The following is a 17,179-nucleotide window of genomic DNA, read 5'->3' as shown; positions in this document are numbered from 1 at the left end:
TTATATATATTAGGGACGTTTTGTTTCACCGTAATACTATGTTACGGAGACTGGTTTTACTAAATTGGTCCCAGGGTCTCCGATGTACTGGCGAGCAGGCTATGGCTTCATCCTGTCTAGCGCCTGATGCTGTCGGCTCCCAAAAAAAAGCATTCTGAATAAGCGGGTTAATAAAACGGTCGAATGATTCATAACGATGAATAAACGGTATGTGGATGCCAGCTCCGCCAGCTGTTGCCTCTGCGGTAGCCTCCCTTCCCTGGGCGTTTTAGCACGCAAGAATCTACGTTTCTGCTGTGACTGGACTTTTTGTGACGCTCCCTTTCATGGAACCGAGAGACGCGCTGACAGCCGCCGCGCCTCCGCGCCTCCCTGTCAAGTCAGCAGCAGAGCAACCGCTGCCGAGACGGACAGTTTATCACATCAGTTCGACACCGTTCCCTGCTGCTTTTCAACCATTCCCGGCAATGCGTTTCGTACTTTAATCGTGTGATAAGGATTTTTAGCAGATAACCATGACGGTGGATTTTGAAGAGTGCATTAAAGACTCCCCTCGTTTCAGGTAGGATAAAGACACAGGGAGCGCACGGTGGCGGGAGGGATACATGCGCCGCGTTTTCGGGAAGAGTTGGTCATTAAAATTAGATTTTTGTTTATCAGTATTATTTTACCAGTACTTCATTCATTTTTACGAGAATGCGAAATTGGCATATTTAACTAATTTAAGTTTATTATGTTTCACCAGGGTCTACCAAGCATATCCTTCTATTACAAATGTCGCCACCGGGGGGGTTGGTAAGCCGTTGACCCAATTCTAGAACTTCATTCCCGTTGCAGGAACCATGAAAGGTCCAAATGGGGAATTTCTCCGCCTCTACGAATGGGGATCTGTGTTGTTGTCACGCGGCCCTGTCTCTACGGTCGTTTTGAATGAACCCCGTTTGCGTGTTCTTTGTCGTCTGCTCGGTTGAGGATGAGTCACTGATTTTTTTCCCCTATAATGATAACATTTATATATTCGTGACGCGACGCAGCTGAATCGAGCTGGGTTTTTCCTAGGCGAGTGACGGGTTTTGTAGGCAGATGGGCGGGTCCCGTGCCTGGGTAAGCTTTGTCAACTGGGGCAACAGTCGCCTCCGCTCTACGCTTTAATTTGGCCCGCGTGTCAGATCGAGATGGGAGTAAGGGTCTGGACATTTAGGATAAGAAACGAAACCCGTTAGTGGGAGAAATAGATGAGGCAGTGACTGCCAAATGCAGCATACCCTACCCTCCAGCCAGACAAAGCACTGACCCAGTCGTACAGGCCTCCTCGTCATACATCAGCTCCAGATGCTGCATCCGTCAATATGCGGTTTTGCTGGATCTGCCTGGAGTCCAGATGTGCTGCTTCAAGGGGAAGCATTTTTGTAGTTGCAGTTCAGTGTTTGACTTTGCTTAGCTTGACGGAACATTCTTTAAACACGTGTTTAACGTTTCAAGTGTTTTATGAGTCCTTTAATGCATATATAAGGAGTTCGTGAGAAATTAGAGTCATCATCAAAGACCTTCAAATTCTTCAACAATCACTGAGTTGCAGCACATCTAGAGGGACCTTCCAGGGTTTATCATTCATTTTCCCTGCACTGGACTGTGACTAGAGGCCTGTTGCCCAACGAACTGACAATAATGCTAGCTGTTCAGTTTATTGCTTTTAGCCACTTTGCATTTACCTTGGAGCGAAGTTAATTCTTTGGTAAAATTGTATTTATTTTGAGGGATTTATTGTCAAAGATTTTCTGAAACCAGTCTATTTGTATGCAACACATTTTACAATGAATTACATTCCAAATCACTATAGTGCGCAAAAGCCTCCAGAGGTAGTGTGGCTTATTGGTTAAGGCTTTGGACTTCAAACCCTGAGGTTATGGGCCCAGTTCCCATTACTGACTCACTACTACTGTTCACTTGCCTGTGTTACTCCAACTGAAGAAAAAGAAGACAAAAAGAAATGAAATCCAGTTTATTTTCTCGAATGTTTAAAGATGTCTGGGATAAAAACATCATCCAGATAATAAGTAATAATAATAAATGAATAAAAAATATAGTACCATTAAGTCATGAATCAATGCAGCTCAAAGAAGAGTAACCATATCGATCAGTTTAGGTTCAGTCAATTGTAGCCTATTTCAAGATAATGGGTGCTTGACAGTAAGCTTATCTGAATAGGATGACAGCCAATAGAATTAGTAGGCAGTGTTACATCATGTCTTTGGATTTTGCAAGAATCGTAGTACTTACAGAAAACCTACATAGACATAGATCTTTCCAACTCTAAATAGAATGCCAGAAAATAAACTGAGGACTAAGACTTGTCATCCTCCAGCTTCATACAGCTGCCCCTATATAAAATATATTCTATCTGTCTATCTATCTATATGTATAAATTGTCAAGTAATAGGTTAACAACTTACAGCTTTTCTGAAGCAGTGGAAGTCAATTAAGTCTTGAACGTTGATGGAAACAATTCCTATTGGTGTCCCCAATTTCTTTGATTACTTACAAACCCTTTCTGTAAAAGCATTGTTGAAGCAAACTCTTACTGCACTCTCTGAAGCACTATTTGGATAATATTGCACTATAAATTGCTATCATAATATTGAGAAAAAGGCAATTAATAAATGAAGACAGAAATACCAGTAGAAGTCTTACAAGTGTAGGTCTTTCTTTTAGAGAAATTGCATAGAAAGCCATGGTACCACTGAGTGCAGTTTCCTACACTGTCAAAATGAATTTGGAAACTGGAGGAAGTTCGGACAAGATCAGGTCTGGCAGACCTAAATCCACATCGGATTCAAGAAATGTTTCAGAGAGTCAACAGCTTGCATGATAGGCACATCACAAGACAGTGGCTGAAATAAGCAAGTGTCACTTTCAAATGTAAAGGGAAAACTTTGAGCTGCAGGTTTGATAGGCCGAGTAGCAAGAAGAACGCTAATGCCAAAATTGCAAAATAAGAAGAGGCATTCTTGGACTAGGGAACTCTTCCAGTCTCAGTGTACTCTGAAATTAAAGCACAGAACAAATAAACAACTGGAGATATGAATACTGCAGAGCTGTTAAGCTGTACTTGAAACTGTTGTCCTGTAAGGCACCTATCATACAAGCTCTCGACTCTTAGAAACTTGTCTTCTGATTCTGTTGTGCCTTTGGGTGTAATAGATCTGTTTCCTGTTAAAGCTTCCTTTCCTCGAGTTTCCAGGTTCCTTTTGATGGCATAGGTAACTGCACTCACTGACATTTTGGCTTTCTTTGCAATTTCTCTAAAGAAAATACCTTAATTTTTAATGGTTATTATAGTCTGTCTTATTTTGTTAATTGCCTTTTTCTCATCATTATGTTAACAATATACAGTCCAATATTATCCAAATAATGCTTCGAAGGGTGTTCCAACACTGCTTTTATACAAATAGTGGGTTTGTAAGTAATCAACAAAAGTTGGGACACCTGTAGGAGTTGTTTGCAACATCTCATCAACTTTCAAGGCTTAACTCAGAAAGAAAGATCCATGTGGCCTTAGTGCTAACCTCTTCACCACTGTGTGTCCTTCTTTATTATAAACCATTTTACAAAATAAATAAATACATATGTGTGTAAAATTCAAATTGAATTACAATCCATTTTGAAAAACTATTTCCAGACTCCGTGACCCGGTCTTTAAACATTAAGAATAAACTTATGGTGACTATGGTAAGAAGCCATTTAAACACAGATGCCCTGAGAACCTTACACCAGAAGGGCATACAAGCTGGTAACAAACCAGGATTCAAGTATAATGAGGTGTCATTGCACTGATTCACTATTTTGAGCCAAATCAGGATATCAAAACTGTATAGCAATTAAAATAAAATTTATAGGTAAAAAGCTAGAATGTGGACTTGTGATACTAAATGAGGATTGGTTCCCAGTTAGTTAAGCCGTTAACATTCGATTATGCTGAGTGGCATTAGTACAAATTCTTAATGGGCCATGTTAGTTATAATAATGACTGAAAGACAAGACCTAATGAACTTGGAAAACTTTAATTGTTGAGGCAAGTTTGGCAGAAATTTCAAACTTTAGTGATACTGAAAATAGCTCACTTTACAAAGAATATATATAATTGCAAGAACTTGGTTGTGAAGGACATTAATAACAAAGGGTGTCAGTCATCAGAAATGCATACTTCTGAATTGTAATGTAAGTAAATTAGAAGAAGTTGCATAGTTAAATTAACCAGAAACTGTATATAAACCATGTACATTTTAATCTAGGGTAGCAGCAAGCTTTTTCATCAAGATAGTCTACTGCAAATTCTAAAGAGCCGCATGCTATATTTCATTTACTGTATTTAAAGGAGTAGTTTTTGGATACATGCTGTACATGTTTACTTTAAGTATAGTCGTGCAAAGAATACCAATGTTATTTACTAATCAGTGGCGAAATATAACATGGTCATATGAGTTTTGGTAGTTGTACATCAAAAAAATCTGCTCAGATTTACCTGTATAGGCAATGTTGAACCTGTGTTACCTACATTATTGCAGTTTTTGGTTTTGCATTTAGCTAGTGGTCCAGCTTGAATTCATTTGTAAAAATGTAAATTCATAGTTCTTATTTGCTAGGATTACTTTATGGAAATTACACAGAAAGAAAAAAATGTGTATTTAAGTGTAGTAATTTAAATTATATATTTTCATACTTCTACTCGAAGTTAATGTTGAGCATTCACCATTTGTTGCATGTAACATTCTTTTAATAAATAATAATAGATTGGATGAGTATGGCATAACTCATACCTATGTGGAAATTGTAAGATGGAATTTAATACAAACATCTAGTTCTTATTACTTTGGATAGTGGGAAAGATCTAGATTAGCATTTTCTAATACCTTTAGTGCAGCATAGTAATAGTGTAATTTCATTAACTGCACTACTACAGTCAGTGAGTCAGTCATTGTCCAACCCGCTATATCCAAACACAGGGTCACGGGGGTCCGCTGGACCCAACCAAGCCAGCACAGCGTGCAAGGAAGGAACAAACCCCTGGCAGGGCGCCAGCCCACCGCAGACTACTACAGTATTAAACATTTTTTGTTAGATTTATTAAGTATACAGTACTACCTTAGTATACAGTCTCAGAGTGATATACTGATGAAGATATGTAATACAATAACAGTAAAATTCAATTGCCTTAAATAAACACAGTATGTGTGTCTATATAAACATTTTTATGTACATCCATAGATGACATTAAAGGTATCCTGCCCATTCTGACAATTACATTAAAGGTAAAATTCTGTAATTATCATTAATTGCCAGTACACTGGCTTATAGTGATATCGGCTTTACTATTTGCATTATGATGGTTGTACCTCTTTTTTAAAAGCCAGACCTTACCACAGAACATATTTAATATTTGTGGATTCGATAAGTGTTAAGAAAAAAAATTAATAATTTTCACTGTAGCAAAAAGTACAGCAGTATGTGAATCAGAATGATTTGTATTAATAACATTCAACCTTTAAATTGAACTCTGTCTCTGGTATCAGTAATAACTATATTCAGAGTGCATATTTGTATGTATGTGTGTATATATATATATAAAAAATATAAATATTAGTGACTGACCAGACAGACAACAAGGATACACGGGTATCAATTAGGTAGTCCCGTTTAGTGCATAAACAACAACAAAAAAAAAAAAATGCAAAAGAGTGGACTGTGGCACAATATAAAAGACAGCTTAAGAGAAATCGGCCCAAGCAAAACGACTTTCTGTCTGGAGTGTGTTGCCAAGGATTTCACAGGAACTCTGTTTGTTTCTAGAAGTTATTCAAGGAATGAGACGCCACCTTCCCAAGCCATCCAGTATAGAGCTCCAATCTGAGGGTTAGAGTCTGCTCTGGGCACTGTGGGCAGGATTAGGTGCCCTCATCAGCCATCATCTCAGAGCTGCAGGGGAAAAGGAAGAGACAGTTAGTACTGTCATCCCAGAGTAGTGTTGTTTACCTTAGCTGAGTCAGGAAGATGATCTCTCAGGCATATATGTGTGACTACATACATATTGCATATATTCATAAATACATACACAAATATATATACTGCACAAAAAAGTTCAACTTCTCCAAGATGGCACATCAATACGTGCCATTGCCAGAAGGTTTTTTTGTGTCTCCCAGCACAGTCTCAAGGGCATGGAGGAGATTCCAGGAGACAGGCAGTTACTCTAGGAGAGCTGTACAGGGCAGTAGAAGCCTTAGTAGGACTGGTATATGCTCCTTTGGGCAAGGAGGAGCAGGATTAACTCTGGCAGAGCACTACAGAATGACACCCAGCAGGCCACTGGTGTGAATGTCTCTGACCAAACAATCAGAAACAGACATCATGAGGGTTGCCTGACTTCCTAATATCCTCTAGTGGGTCCTGTGCTCACTGCCTGGCACTGTGGAGCTGTTGGCATTTACCATAGAATACCAGAATTGGCAGGTCCACCACTGGTGCCCTGTGCTTTTCACAGATGAGAGCAGGTTCACCCTGAGCACATATGACACACGTGAAAGGGTATGGAGAAGCCGTGGAGGACGTTATGCTGCCTGTAACATCGTTCAGCATGACCGGTTTGGTGATGGGTCTGGGGAGGCATATCCAAGGAGGGACGCACAGACCTCTACAGGCTAGACTACTGCACCTTGACTGCCATTAGGTATCGGGATGATATCCTTGGACCCATTGTCAGACCCTATGCTGGTGCAGTGGGTCCTGGATTCCTCCTGGTGCACGATAATACCCGGCCTCATGTGGCAAGAGTATGCAGGCAGTTCATGGAGGATGAAGGAAATGATACCATTGACTGCCCACCACACTCGCCTGACCTAAATCCAATAAAACACCTCTGGGACATTGTGTTTCAGTCCATTCAACACCGCCATATTGCACCTCAGACTGTCCAGGAGCTCAGTGATGCCCTGGTCCAGATCTGGGAGGAGATCCCCCAGGACACTATTGTCGTCTCATTAGGAGCATGCCCCAACGTTGTCAGGCATGCATACAAGCACATGGGGAGCCATACAAATTGAGTATAATTTTGAGTTGCTGCAATGAAATTTTGGCAAAATGGATTAGCCTGCCACATTATTTTTTCACTTTGAATTTTGAGTTGTCTTTGAATTCAGCCCTCTGTAGGTTGATAGCTTCCATCAAACAATGTTGCATCCTTTCATTCCTAACACATTACCCAGTCCATATCAGTATTGATATCAAGCAGGATTTTTTTTCCCATTGAGATCTGATGTGTTTTCAAAGTGTTCCTTTAATTTTTTTCAGCAGTTACTGTATATATATATATATATATATATATATATATATATATATATATATATATATATATATACACAGTGCATCCGGAAAGTATTTACAGTGCATCACTTTTTCCACATTTTGTTATGTTACAGCCTTATTCCAAAATGGATTAAATTCATTTTTTTCCTCAGAATTTTACACACAACAACCCATAATGACAATGTGAAAAAAGTTTACTTGAGGGTTTTGCAAATTTATTAAAAATAAAAAAACTGAGAAATCACATGTACATAAGTATTCACAGCCTTTGCTCGATACTTTGTTGATGCATCTTTGGCAGCAATTACAGCCTCAATTCTTTTTCAATATGATGCCACAAGCTTGGCACACCTATCCTTGGCCATTCCTATTTGCAGCACCTCTCAAGCTCCATCAGGTTGGATGGGAAGCGTCGGTGCACAGCCATTTAAGTCTGGGTTCTGGCTGGGCTACTCAAGGACATTCACAGAGTTGTCCTGAAGCCACTCCTTTGATAACTTGGCTGTGTGCTTAGGGTCGTTGTCCTGCTGAAAGATGAACCGTCACCCCAGTCTGAGGTCAAGAGCGCTCTGGAGCAGGTTTTCATCCAGGATGTCTCTGTACATTGCTGCAGTCATCTTTCCCTTTATCCTGACTAGTCTCCCAGTTCCTGCTACTGAAAAACATCCCCACAGCATGATGCTGCCACCATCATGATTCACTGTAGGGATGGTATTAGCCTGGTGATGAGCGGTGCCTGGTTTCCTCCAAAAGTGACGCCTGGCATTCACACCAAAGAGTTCAATCTTTGTCTCATCAGACCAGAGAATCTTGTTTCTCATGGTCTGAGAGTCCTTCAGGTGCCCTTTGGCAAACTCCAGGCAGGCTGCCATGTACCTTTTACTAAGGAGTGGCTTCCGTCTGGCCACTCTACCATACAGGCCTGATTGTTGGATTGCTGCAGAGATGGTTGTCCTTCTGGAAGGTTCTCCTCTCTCCACAGAGGACCTTTGGAGCTCTGATAGAGTGACCATCGGGTTCTTGGTCACCTCCCTGACTAAAGCCCTTCTTTCCCGATCGTTCAGTTTAGATGGCCGGCCAGCTCTAGGAAGAGTCCTGGTGGTTTCGAACTTCTTCCACTTACGGATGATGGAGGCCACTGTGCTCATTGGGACCTTCAAAGCAGCAGAAATTTTTCTGTAACCTTCCCCAGATTAGGGTTAGGGTCCCAGATATATATATATATATATATATATATATATATATATATATATATATATATATATATATATATATATATACAGTATATATGTATATATACATATATACACATATATACATATATATGTATATATGTGTATTTCTATGTGTATATATATGTCTATATATGTCTATATATGTGTGTGTATATATATATATATATATATATACTCAGCAAAAAAAGAAACGTCCTCTGACTTTCAACTGTTTTTACTTTCAGTAAACTTAATGTGTAAATATTTGTATGAACAGTAAAAGAGTCAACACCATAAGACATAAACTAAAAATGTTTCACAGTGTGTCCCTGAATGAAGGGAGGCTCAAAATCAAAAGTACCAGTCAGTATCTGGTGTGGCCACCAGCTGCTTGAAGTACTGCAGTGCATCTCCTCCTCATAGACTGGACCAGATTTGTCAGTTCTTGCTGTGAGATGTTACCCAACTCTTCCACCAAGGCACCTGCAAGTTCCTGGACATTTCTGGGGGGAATGGCCCTAGCCCTCACCCTGCGATCCAACAGGTCCCAGACGTGCTCAATGGGATTGAGATCCGGGCTCTTCCACTGCGAGGATGATCAGCTGTCCTTCCTGTCTCACTGTAGCGCTGTCTTAGGCGTCTCACAGTGCGGACATGGCAATTTATTGTCCTAGCCACATCAGCAGTCCTCATGCCTCCCTGCAGCATGCCTAATGCACGTTCACGCAGATGAGCAGGGACCCTGGGCATCTTTCTTTGGGTTTTTTTCACAGTCGGTAGACAAGTCTCTTTAGTGTCCTGCGTTTTTAGAACTGTGACCTTAAATGCCTAATTAATTGATTATGGTTAATTGAACATGCATGGAAAACATTGTTTAAACCCTTTACAATGAAGATCTGTAAAGTTATTTGGATTTTTAAAACATTATTGTTGAAATACACAGTCCTGAAAAGGGACGTTTCTTTTTTGCTGAGTATAAACCCCCGTGTGCGTCCAGGTGTCCGTGTGTGTGTGTCTTCTGGTGAAGTGCCGATGCGCGGGCCGTGCCGCACATCGTAACATGCCCTGCCCATGCGATCGGCACCATGGATGCACACACGCTGGAAGCTGGGCGCACAGTGAATGGCCTAGCCGCTGACGCGCATGATAAGCAAATAAAGCACAAACACTGGAAGCTGGGCACACAGTAAATGGCCTTGCCACTGCCGCGCATGATAAGAAATAAAGGACACCATTGCTGGGGAGAATGCTGATTGGGTAGTCGTGGCCGCGCACATAAAATCCATTGCTGGGGAGACGCCACACATTAAATAATCAGCTGAACACCCCCACAGATTAAAATACTTGCTGGGGAACTGCACAGTACTTGCTGGGGAGTTGCCACAGGCACTTTTATAAGCAGCACGCCACACATTACATCAGTTGCTGGGGACACTCTGCTGATTGCCCACTGTTGTGACAGAAAATTAAAGTCATATTATGGACATCAAAGCCAGTATTACTGCCAGGGAAAATTACAGGCATTTTATGGAAATACAAACCAGTATTACTGTAGGAGAAAATATTATGGACGTATCTACTAACAACATGCCACCGAACAAAAGGACATGTCAAGTAGGACAAAAGACACAGACAATCAAATCCTGTATAAGCAACATCTCCTGGAAGAACGGTCAGCTCAACAAGTAAACATCAACAAAAGAAAGGCTGAAAGACAAAGAAAAATGCGAGCAAATAGATCGATTGAAGAAAAAGAAAATGACCGTCAGAAAAACACTAAAAGAGAAAGACTCAGAAGAGCAAACCATAGAAAAAGTTGGCATTTACTTGCCAGAACCAGTATTCAGCCACAGTCAGTTATATGTTGTATTATCAAGAGTAAGAAGTTTTCCAGATGTTGTTGTCAAGGTGGTAGAGATTCCTGAACAAGGCAAACTGTTGCCAAATTCAGACAGAATATTTACAAGAAATGTTGTCTATAATGAAATTGTATAGAAACATTTCATGAGGTAAAAAAATAGAAAATTATACCTAAATATCTTCTTCAGATATTGTGTCTTACAGATTGTTACAAAGTTTTACACTAAGGCAATATTAATTATACTTATTGTATTGTCATATACGTTTATATTTTATTTTTATTATTATTTTACTTTAGGCTTCTTGCAAAAATATTTTTGACAAAAAAAAATTAAGACAAGGAACAGATTGAGGTCAAGGTCCCTTGCCATTTAATATTGACTGTTCCTACTAATGTTTATACACTACTCTTCTAGCGCCCGTTATTGTAACAGGCTTGTCTAGTATATACATATATATATATTAATGCAAGGGTGGAAGAAGACTTCCTTCCTGGGCCATATGTTCTCCCAGCATGATAGGTGGCAGCAACCCTCTGGTTGATCGTTAGGGTGCACGCCTGCAGGCTACATGGGAGTCATAGTTGCAATGGGTGGCCCTGCTTGGTTTAGTGGGAGCCACCGGTGGAACTATTGGGAGGGGTTTTCCTTATTTTAAGGAGGTTCCACCTGACTTGGTAGTGCTCCTTGTGTGTAATATAGTAGCACCGGAAGTACTCCTGGATCCTGTATAAAAGAAGTTGCTCTGCCTCACCCAGGAGAGTTGAAGTTAGGTGTGGAGGACAGACAAAGCGTGCCTGGGAGGAATGATGGAGGAATGGAAAAAGACAAAAAAAAGAAAGCTATTTGGATTGAAATTGTGAATCAATGAAAATAAAAAATTGTAAAGGTATTGTGATTAATAAGAATTTTCATTTAGAACCTGGGATGGGGTTTGGGTGCTGTAATACCCCCTACTGGTCACACAGGGTAAAGTTGAAACATTGATGCACTCACACTAAGTTTCTGTAGTAATGTTTGTAATTGATGGATTAAAAGCCAGAAGTCTGCATGACCATCATCATCAAGTCCTTCCAAGAGAACCCTAAATACAAAGAGGACTGTTTCAGTTATGTTAGGTAGAATGCCTAAAGGGTACTGGGTGGTCTCATGGCCTCTGAACCCCTGCAGATTTTATTTTTTCTCTCCAGCCATCTGGAGGTTTTTTTTTTTTGTTTTTTCTGTCCTCCCTGGCCATCAGACCTTACTTTTATTCTATGTTAATTAGTGTTGTCTTATTCTAATTCTTACTTTGTCTTTTATTTCTCTTTTCTTCATCATGTAAAGCACTTTGAGCTACATTATTTGTATGGAAATGTGCTATATAAATAAATGTTGTTGTAATGTGGGAGGAAATAAAAACAGAGTAGTTGGAGAAGGTCTTCTCAGTTGCAGGGAAGGCGTGCAAACTTTACACAAGTTTTGACAAAGGAGAAAATTGGAAATAGGATCATGTAAGTATGAGGAAGTTGACGGTGTTTTTATTATTTACATTCACATACATTAAAATATACTTTTTCATTTGAAAATGTTAGAGGCATGTTATGCTTGTTATGTTACACTTGTATTTTGGATTAGTTTTCTGGGCGACCAACAAACTACAGTGTTTTGAACTGAAAATCTAGTGCTATACCTGCACTGTCTGGTAATGAAGGAAAGACTCACCAATCACACTGGAGAATCATACCCTAGCTCCCATGTGAGAGGCAGGAATGTTAATTAGTTTACTAATGAGAAGCAGTCTCAAAGCATGTTGTTTGGACTGCTGGCTAAGGAGTTGGACTGTAAAATACAGGTTTCCTGTTCAGTCCCTAATGCTGACTGTATATTTGAAATGAATACATATGGTAACAATTCTACCGCTGCAGATTTTAGGTCTGTGTTAAAATAATTAATGGAGTTTCCCAGCTATAGTAGCCTGGACCTTGGTTGGTAAAAGGTTCATCTATGCATTTAGTAAAAATAGAATATGGTTGCTCTTTTATTAAAATACTTTATTTGCTTTGCAAACTACTTATTTGTCAATGGTAGTTGCAATAGTCATGTTTCTAAACTGCATACTATGCATGTGTCATTGGTTATTAAGTCACTATCAAGTGTTGCCACCAAAATGTACAACACAATCATTTTCAGGCCAAGACGAACTAAGCTGGGAGTCTCACCTCCTGATGAGCCAATCATAGAAATTTAGCTATTTAAAATAAAGAAAGAATTTTCTTGGTGTGAAAGGTGTGTTACAATGTATATCTGATTTGTTGGCATCTATTCTAAGACTGACAAAGTCTGTTGGCTGCCAACAACCTGCATATTGCAGAGTGTGTGTTCATTTACTTGTGAATGGAAGTAATATTGGAGTTGCAAAGGAGATGCTAGTTAAGACTGTCAGCAGATGCAAAAATGATTCAGTTGTCTGGCAGTGTGCTTTTTCTGCAAGCAAATAAAATCAAAGTGGCTGGGTGTCATAATTGCTTGAAAGGACGCTGGAGGAGTTTCTAATTTTAACTGAAAGCCTGCTGCTAAATGCGTCTTTAAAGCTGCTCACATGAATAAAACAAAAGTGATGGTAGCTAAGATTGTGACATTATTTTGGGTGGGACGATAATTCCCTAAGCACCAGGTATGCTGTGTGGCTTGCAGCAAGGTTTAGGCATGTCTGACCTGAAACAGATATAGTTAGAATCAAAGCTTATAGTAAAGACAAATTTCAGATTAGACATAAAATAGATAAATAATAATGAGCTGTGTTTCATCAGTATTTCAAATACCGTGCTAATGTTCCTGTCTGTGACATGATACAGTAAAACAAGGAGGATATGTTCATGTGCACATACTACATTTATTCAATTGCATTTAATGTTTAGTAAGTGAAAAAATAAATATTTCTTAAAATTGATATTAAAAATGGAAATGTAAAATTTTAGTAATAAATTTAGGAGTCGTACATTTTTCTATCAGTTCCTCATGAATTAGTAAATACCGAAATTATTTTTGGCCTACAGCACATTTACACAAATGTTTTAAAGTTTACTTTGTTTTTCAGTTTTCATTTCAGGTTTGTCAGAAACTATTTTTCTTAGGTTTGTGACATCAGTTTTTTTGAGATTGGTTTTTGCATTATTATATGAACATGTGCACCACATGGGAAGGGGGGGTAAAAATTATAGGCTACAACACAGATAACAATCCAACAATAACACCAGTACCTTCAATAATAATATCCCTCAAATCCAAAGTAGCATAGGAGACACAGACTGGACAAAATAAAATTAACAATCAACAGGACAACAACTGTAGGCTTTGGAGGCTGATTTAATTAAAAGTATAAACACCTTTCAAATTGGCTTACAATAAAACTTGCAAATATCGTCAATTTATACGTTGATTGATTCCACTGTTTGCATTCACTGGAAAAACTCTCAGACATTGTGCATTGTTTGAATAGTGCAATTCTGTTTGTGCATGTGTTTTTTTTTTTTCCCCATACGTTGGGGAGGATACAGTTAACATGAATAAAAGATAGTAATTATCCTTCGATTTCATTGTATTTTGTGATTAGTCAGTTTATTTCTAGGGCCTAACATTAATCTAAGTTTAATTTATACGTTTGTGTTTTATATCTTCATGTTTTATTTAACTACATAGTATAAGTATGATTATTCTGTTTACTCCATCATAATCTACATGTTAGCCTCACAAGTAAGTAGAGAGCTATCTGTATAAACAATTGCTAATACTGGCGCTTAGTGTTAATTCACTTCCCTCATGTGATACAGATTTGATCTTTATTTGGATAAATGTGAAAAAAGAAGAAAGCCTTCTTTCTGAAACATTATGCCCCAAGCATGTATTTCTCCAAGAGAGTCTAACATACAGATCTTTCAACATTCTGAAATAGTCACAACTGCTGTAGTGAATCAAACCCATCAACATTTTTTTTCCTACCAATTCTGACTGTTCTTTGTTGTCTGCAGGTATCTATATACAGATCTGACAGTGATGATCCTACTCAAAACATGTTTGAGCACATGCCATTGTAAGCTAACAAAATCTCATATTTTTTGCACTGTAACCAGTTTGAAGTCAGCATGTAGCTGGTATTTATGGCTGTCTATTAGGTCACATCTGTTTGATTATTTTTCTTAATCTTACAGATTCAGGATAGAAATCGGCACCCAGTCATATCACTTGCCCAATTAATTTGACAGTGAAACAAAAATATTGAATATGAAAAATCAGATTTGAGTCACATTTAGCTTCAGTTTGAATATAGCCTTACTAGTGTGAATCAAACACAGCCAGTGTGGACTTCTTAACTTTTTTCATTGTGACTTTTCTCTGGCATTATTCCAGGATTGGGGGAGTAATGTCCCCCAACTTTAGGATTGGGGTGCAGTTCCAAGCTTCCCACTTGTAAACAGAAACCAAGGAATGTACAAGAAACATTAGCTGAATAATAAGTTGTACTGAAGAGTAATTTTAACAGATAAGTCAAATTAATTCAAATTTCAAATATCACAAATCTTTATTTTACAAATCACTCCCTTCTTTTTTACATGTCCAAAATTAACACTGCCTTTGTGAATCAGACTTGGCAATTTAGGATGAATCCAATACTTCAGAATTTCTGTAAAACAACACTTGTTCTGTTGCTTTCAATGTACTTGGCATTAAGCAATCAGCCTTTGTTGTTACTTACACCTAATAATAATCTAAATTAGCCACTGAACTGGACTGACTATAACTGCAGTGATTATAGTTAGTTGTCGACTTACCACCACTTTCAGTTTTGACGGACCGGTTGTAAATAGATCACGGTGTAAGATGGACCGATATGTGTATTGAAACCTATGTATAGTATATATATGTACTGTAAAGCCCTTAAGTCATGTTGTTTGTTTTATATCCTTTTTATCATCATTCTTAACATGCTAAATAGATTTAGTTTTTTTTGTGTAAATTATTTTTTTTATTATATTCTTTTGTTGTTGCTGTTGCTTTAACATCTTCACAAATTCTTTCTTTCTTTGTCTGTGTTATGTTACATCATCAGTATTCACCTCTCCCAGTGTTTATTGTGTTAACTGTGAGAGGAGGAATTATACTGGCAGAGTTTGAGCATTCATATGTTTTCTGTTTTATCATTTCAGCCTGTTAATTATAAACATTAACAGATAATGGGAGTTTAGTGGGGTTGCATCAACCCTTCGTGGCGGCACATTGTGTGTCACAATGCAGAAGCTTCAGAGGTTAACCAAATTCAAAAGCAGAGTACAACAGTGCATTGCCTACAGCGAACACCAGTTACTACAATGGGTTCACTCAAAGTCACATGCAATCTCATTCGCTTTCTTTCCTCCCTCATATTGCTTGATCACCTTCATTTTTATGTCGAGATCAATTGCCCTTTTGCCTGTAGTTTTAAGATAAATGTAACTGAACATAGTCAAAACCAATGCAGGTAATAAACTGATATCAAGATGAATGAGTCACGGCATATGGACCTGAAATGGTGAAAACTGTTGTTTGCCCATGAGACACATTATTTGCCGTAACTCAAATGATCGTAATTTGAAACTGCATCCTAGTTGCTCCTGCACCATCTAAATATGTGTTACCAGTAATGGTGCACTCCACAATAACCTGCAGTGAATACACTTGACTTAATCATTCATAGTTTTCATACTCTTTCTCTGTACGTTTAGCATTCATTTTCTCAGTGGTTGATGTGCTGGCTGCTTCCTGAGCAGCTCTTTTTTTCTCCATCCTAGTGGCCCGCTTCTACTCTTCTTTTGCCTTTTCATGTTAAAACTGATTAAGTTAGTGTTTGTGTTACAATTACTTAGTACTTTTTCTTTAATTTTTCACTTAAGCTGGCACTTAAGTCTTCAATCTGCCACAAGAGTGATTTAAGATATGAAGAGTTTTGGGGAAGTGACAGCGAAGGTGGTAGGTATGAGAACGGCGCCCGTACACATGCGCCGCATGGCCACCCTGCTGCCCGCCGCCAAGAGTTGATTCCACAATAAAATAAAAATAAAAAGAGGAATAACTTTGGAGGTCAATCATCACATAGTATATGTGTACCACATTTTAGGTCAATAGGTTAAATGGTTTGCGAGCTACAGGTGATTTAAAATCCTGGACAGACAAACTAACAGCCACGGTAGTGTATTATATATAAAGATATGTGCTTTCAATATGTTTGTCACTTTTTAACTGTTGTACTAATAAACTTTAGTTTGGCATCAAGCCCATCAAATAACATTGTAAATTTAGACTTTACTCATTTATTTTCATTGATTAATTATACTGTTATAATAACTTGCTACATAATTTTGCAGCTTTGTGATTTTGCGCTTCTATTAGGGCATCTCATGTCATATTGCTATTCATTATAGAGGTTTCCCAGCTTCAAAAACATTGTGAGCCAAGCCACAAGTATGTATGGCCAATGTACAAATTTTAAAACACAAATTAAGTTAAATTTATTTTGGAATAAATATCTTGAGCAGCTCATTTTGTCATTGTTGTAGACTAGCTACAGGTACATAGGTAGCCACATGGTTTGAAACCTGCCTTGATTTTTACTTGTCTATTTTTATAGCTGTTTATGTAGAGTTTGCTTTCATATTCTAAAGGCTTGCAGGGTAGATTATCTGTTGACTCTAATTGGGCCCAAATGATTAATACTGTAGTGGATTAATTGAA

General features: G+C 38.5%; 1 protein-coding gene across 7 annotated transcripts in view; it reads left to right on the top strand.

The window, feature by feature from the left end:
- The first annotated feature begins 286 nt into the window (after positions 1 to 286).
- The window catches only part of acap3a (ArfGAP with coiled-coil, ankyrin repeat and PH domains 3a), a 125,787-nt gene continuing 108,894 nt past the window's right edge, over positions 287 to 17,179 (top strand). For 3 of the 7 annotated variants that reach the window (XM_039755744.1, XM_039755745.1, XM_039755747.1), the window contains exon 1: positions 289 to 562. In XM_039755744.1, coding sequence (XP_039611678.1) covers positions 516 to 562 — 47 coding nt within the window. In that variant the 5' untranslated portion in view covers positions 289 to 515. Of the gene's footprint in view, positions 563 to 17,179 lie in introns of all 7 variants that reach the window. The other 4 variants (XR_005634040.1, XM_039755742.1, XM_039755746.1 and 1 more) reach the window with 2 other exon arrangements.

The sequence above is a fragment of the Polypterus senegalus genome, chromosome 6 (genome assembly GCF_016835505.1).
Source record: "Polypterus senegalus isolate Bchr_013 chromosome 6, ASM1683550v1, whole genome shotgun sequence".
Taxonomy (NCBI): Eukaryota; Metazoa; Chordata; class Cladistia; order Polypteriformes; family Polypteridae; genus Polypterus; species Polypterus senegalus.
The sequence above is the reverse complement of the archived record's forward strand: the minus strand, read 5'-3'. Positions and strand labels throughout refer to the sequence as shown.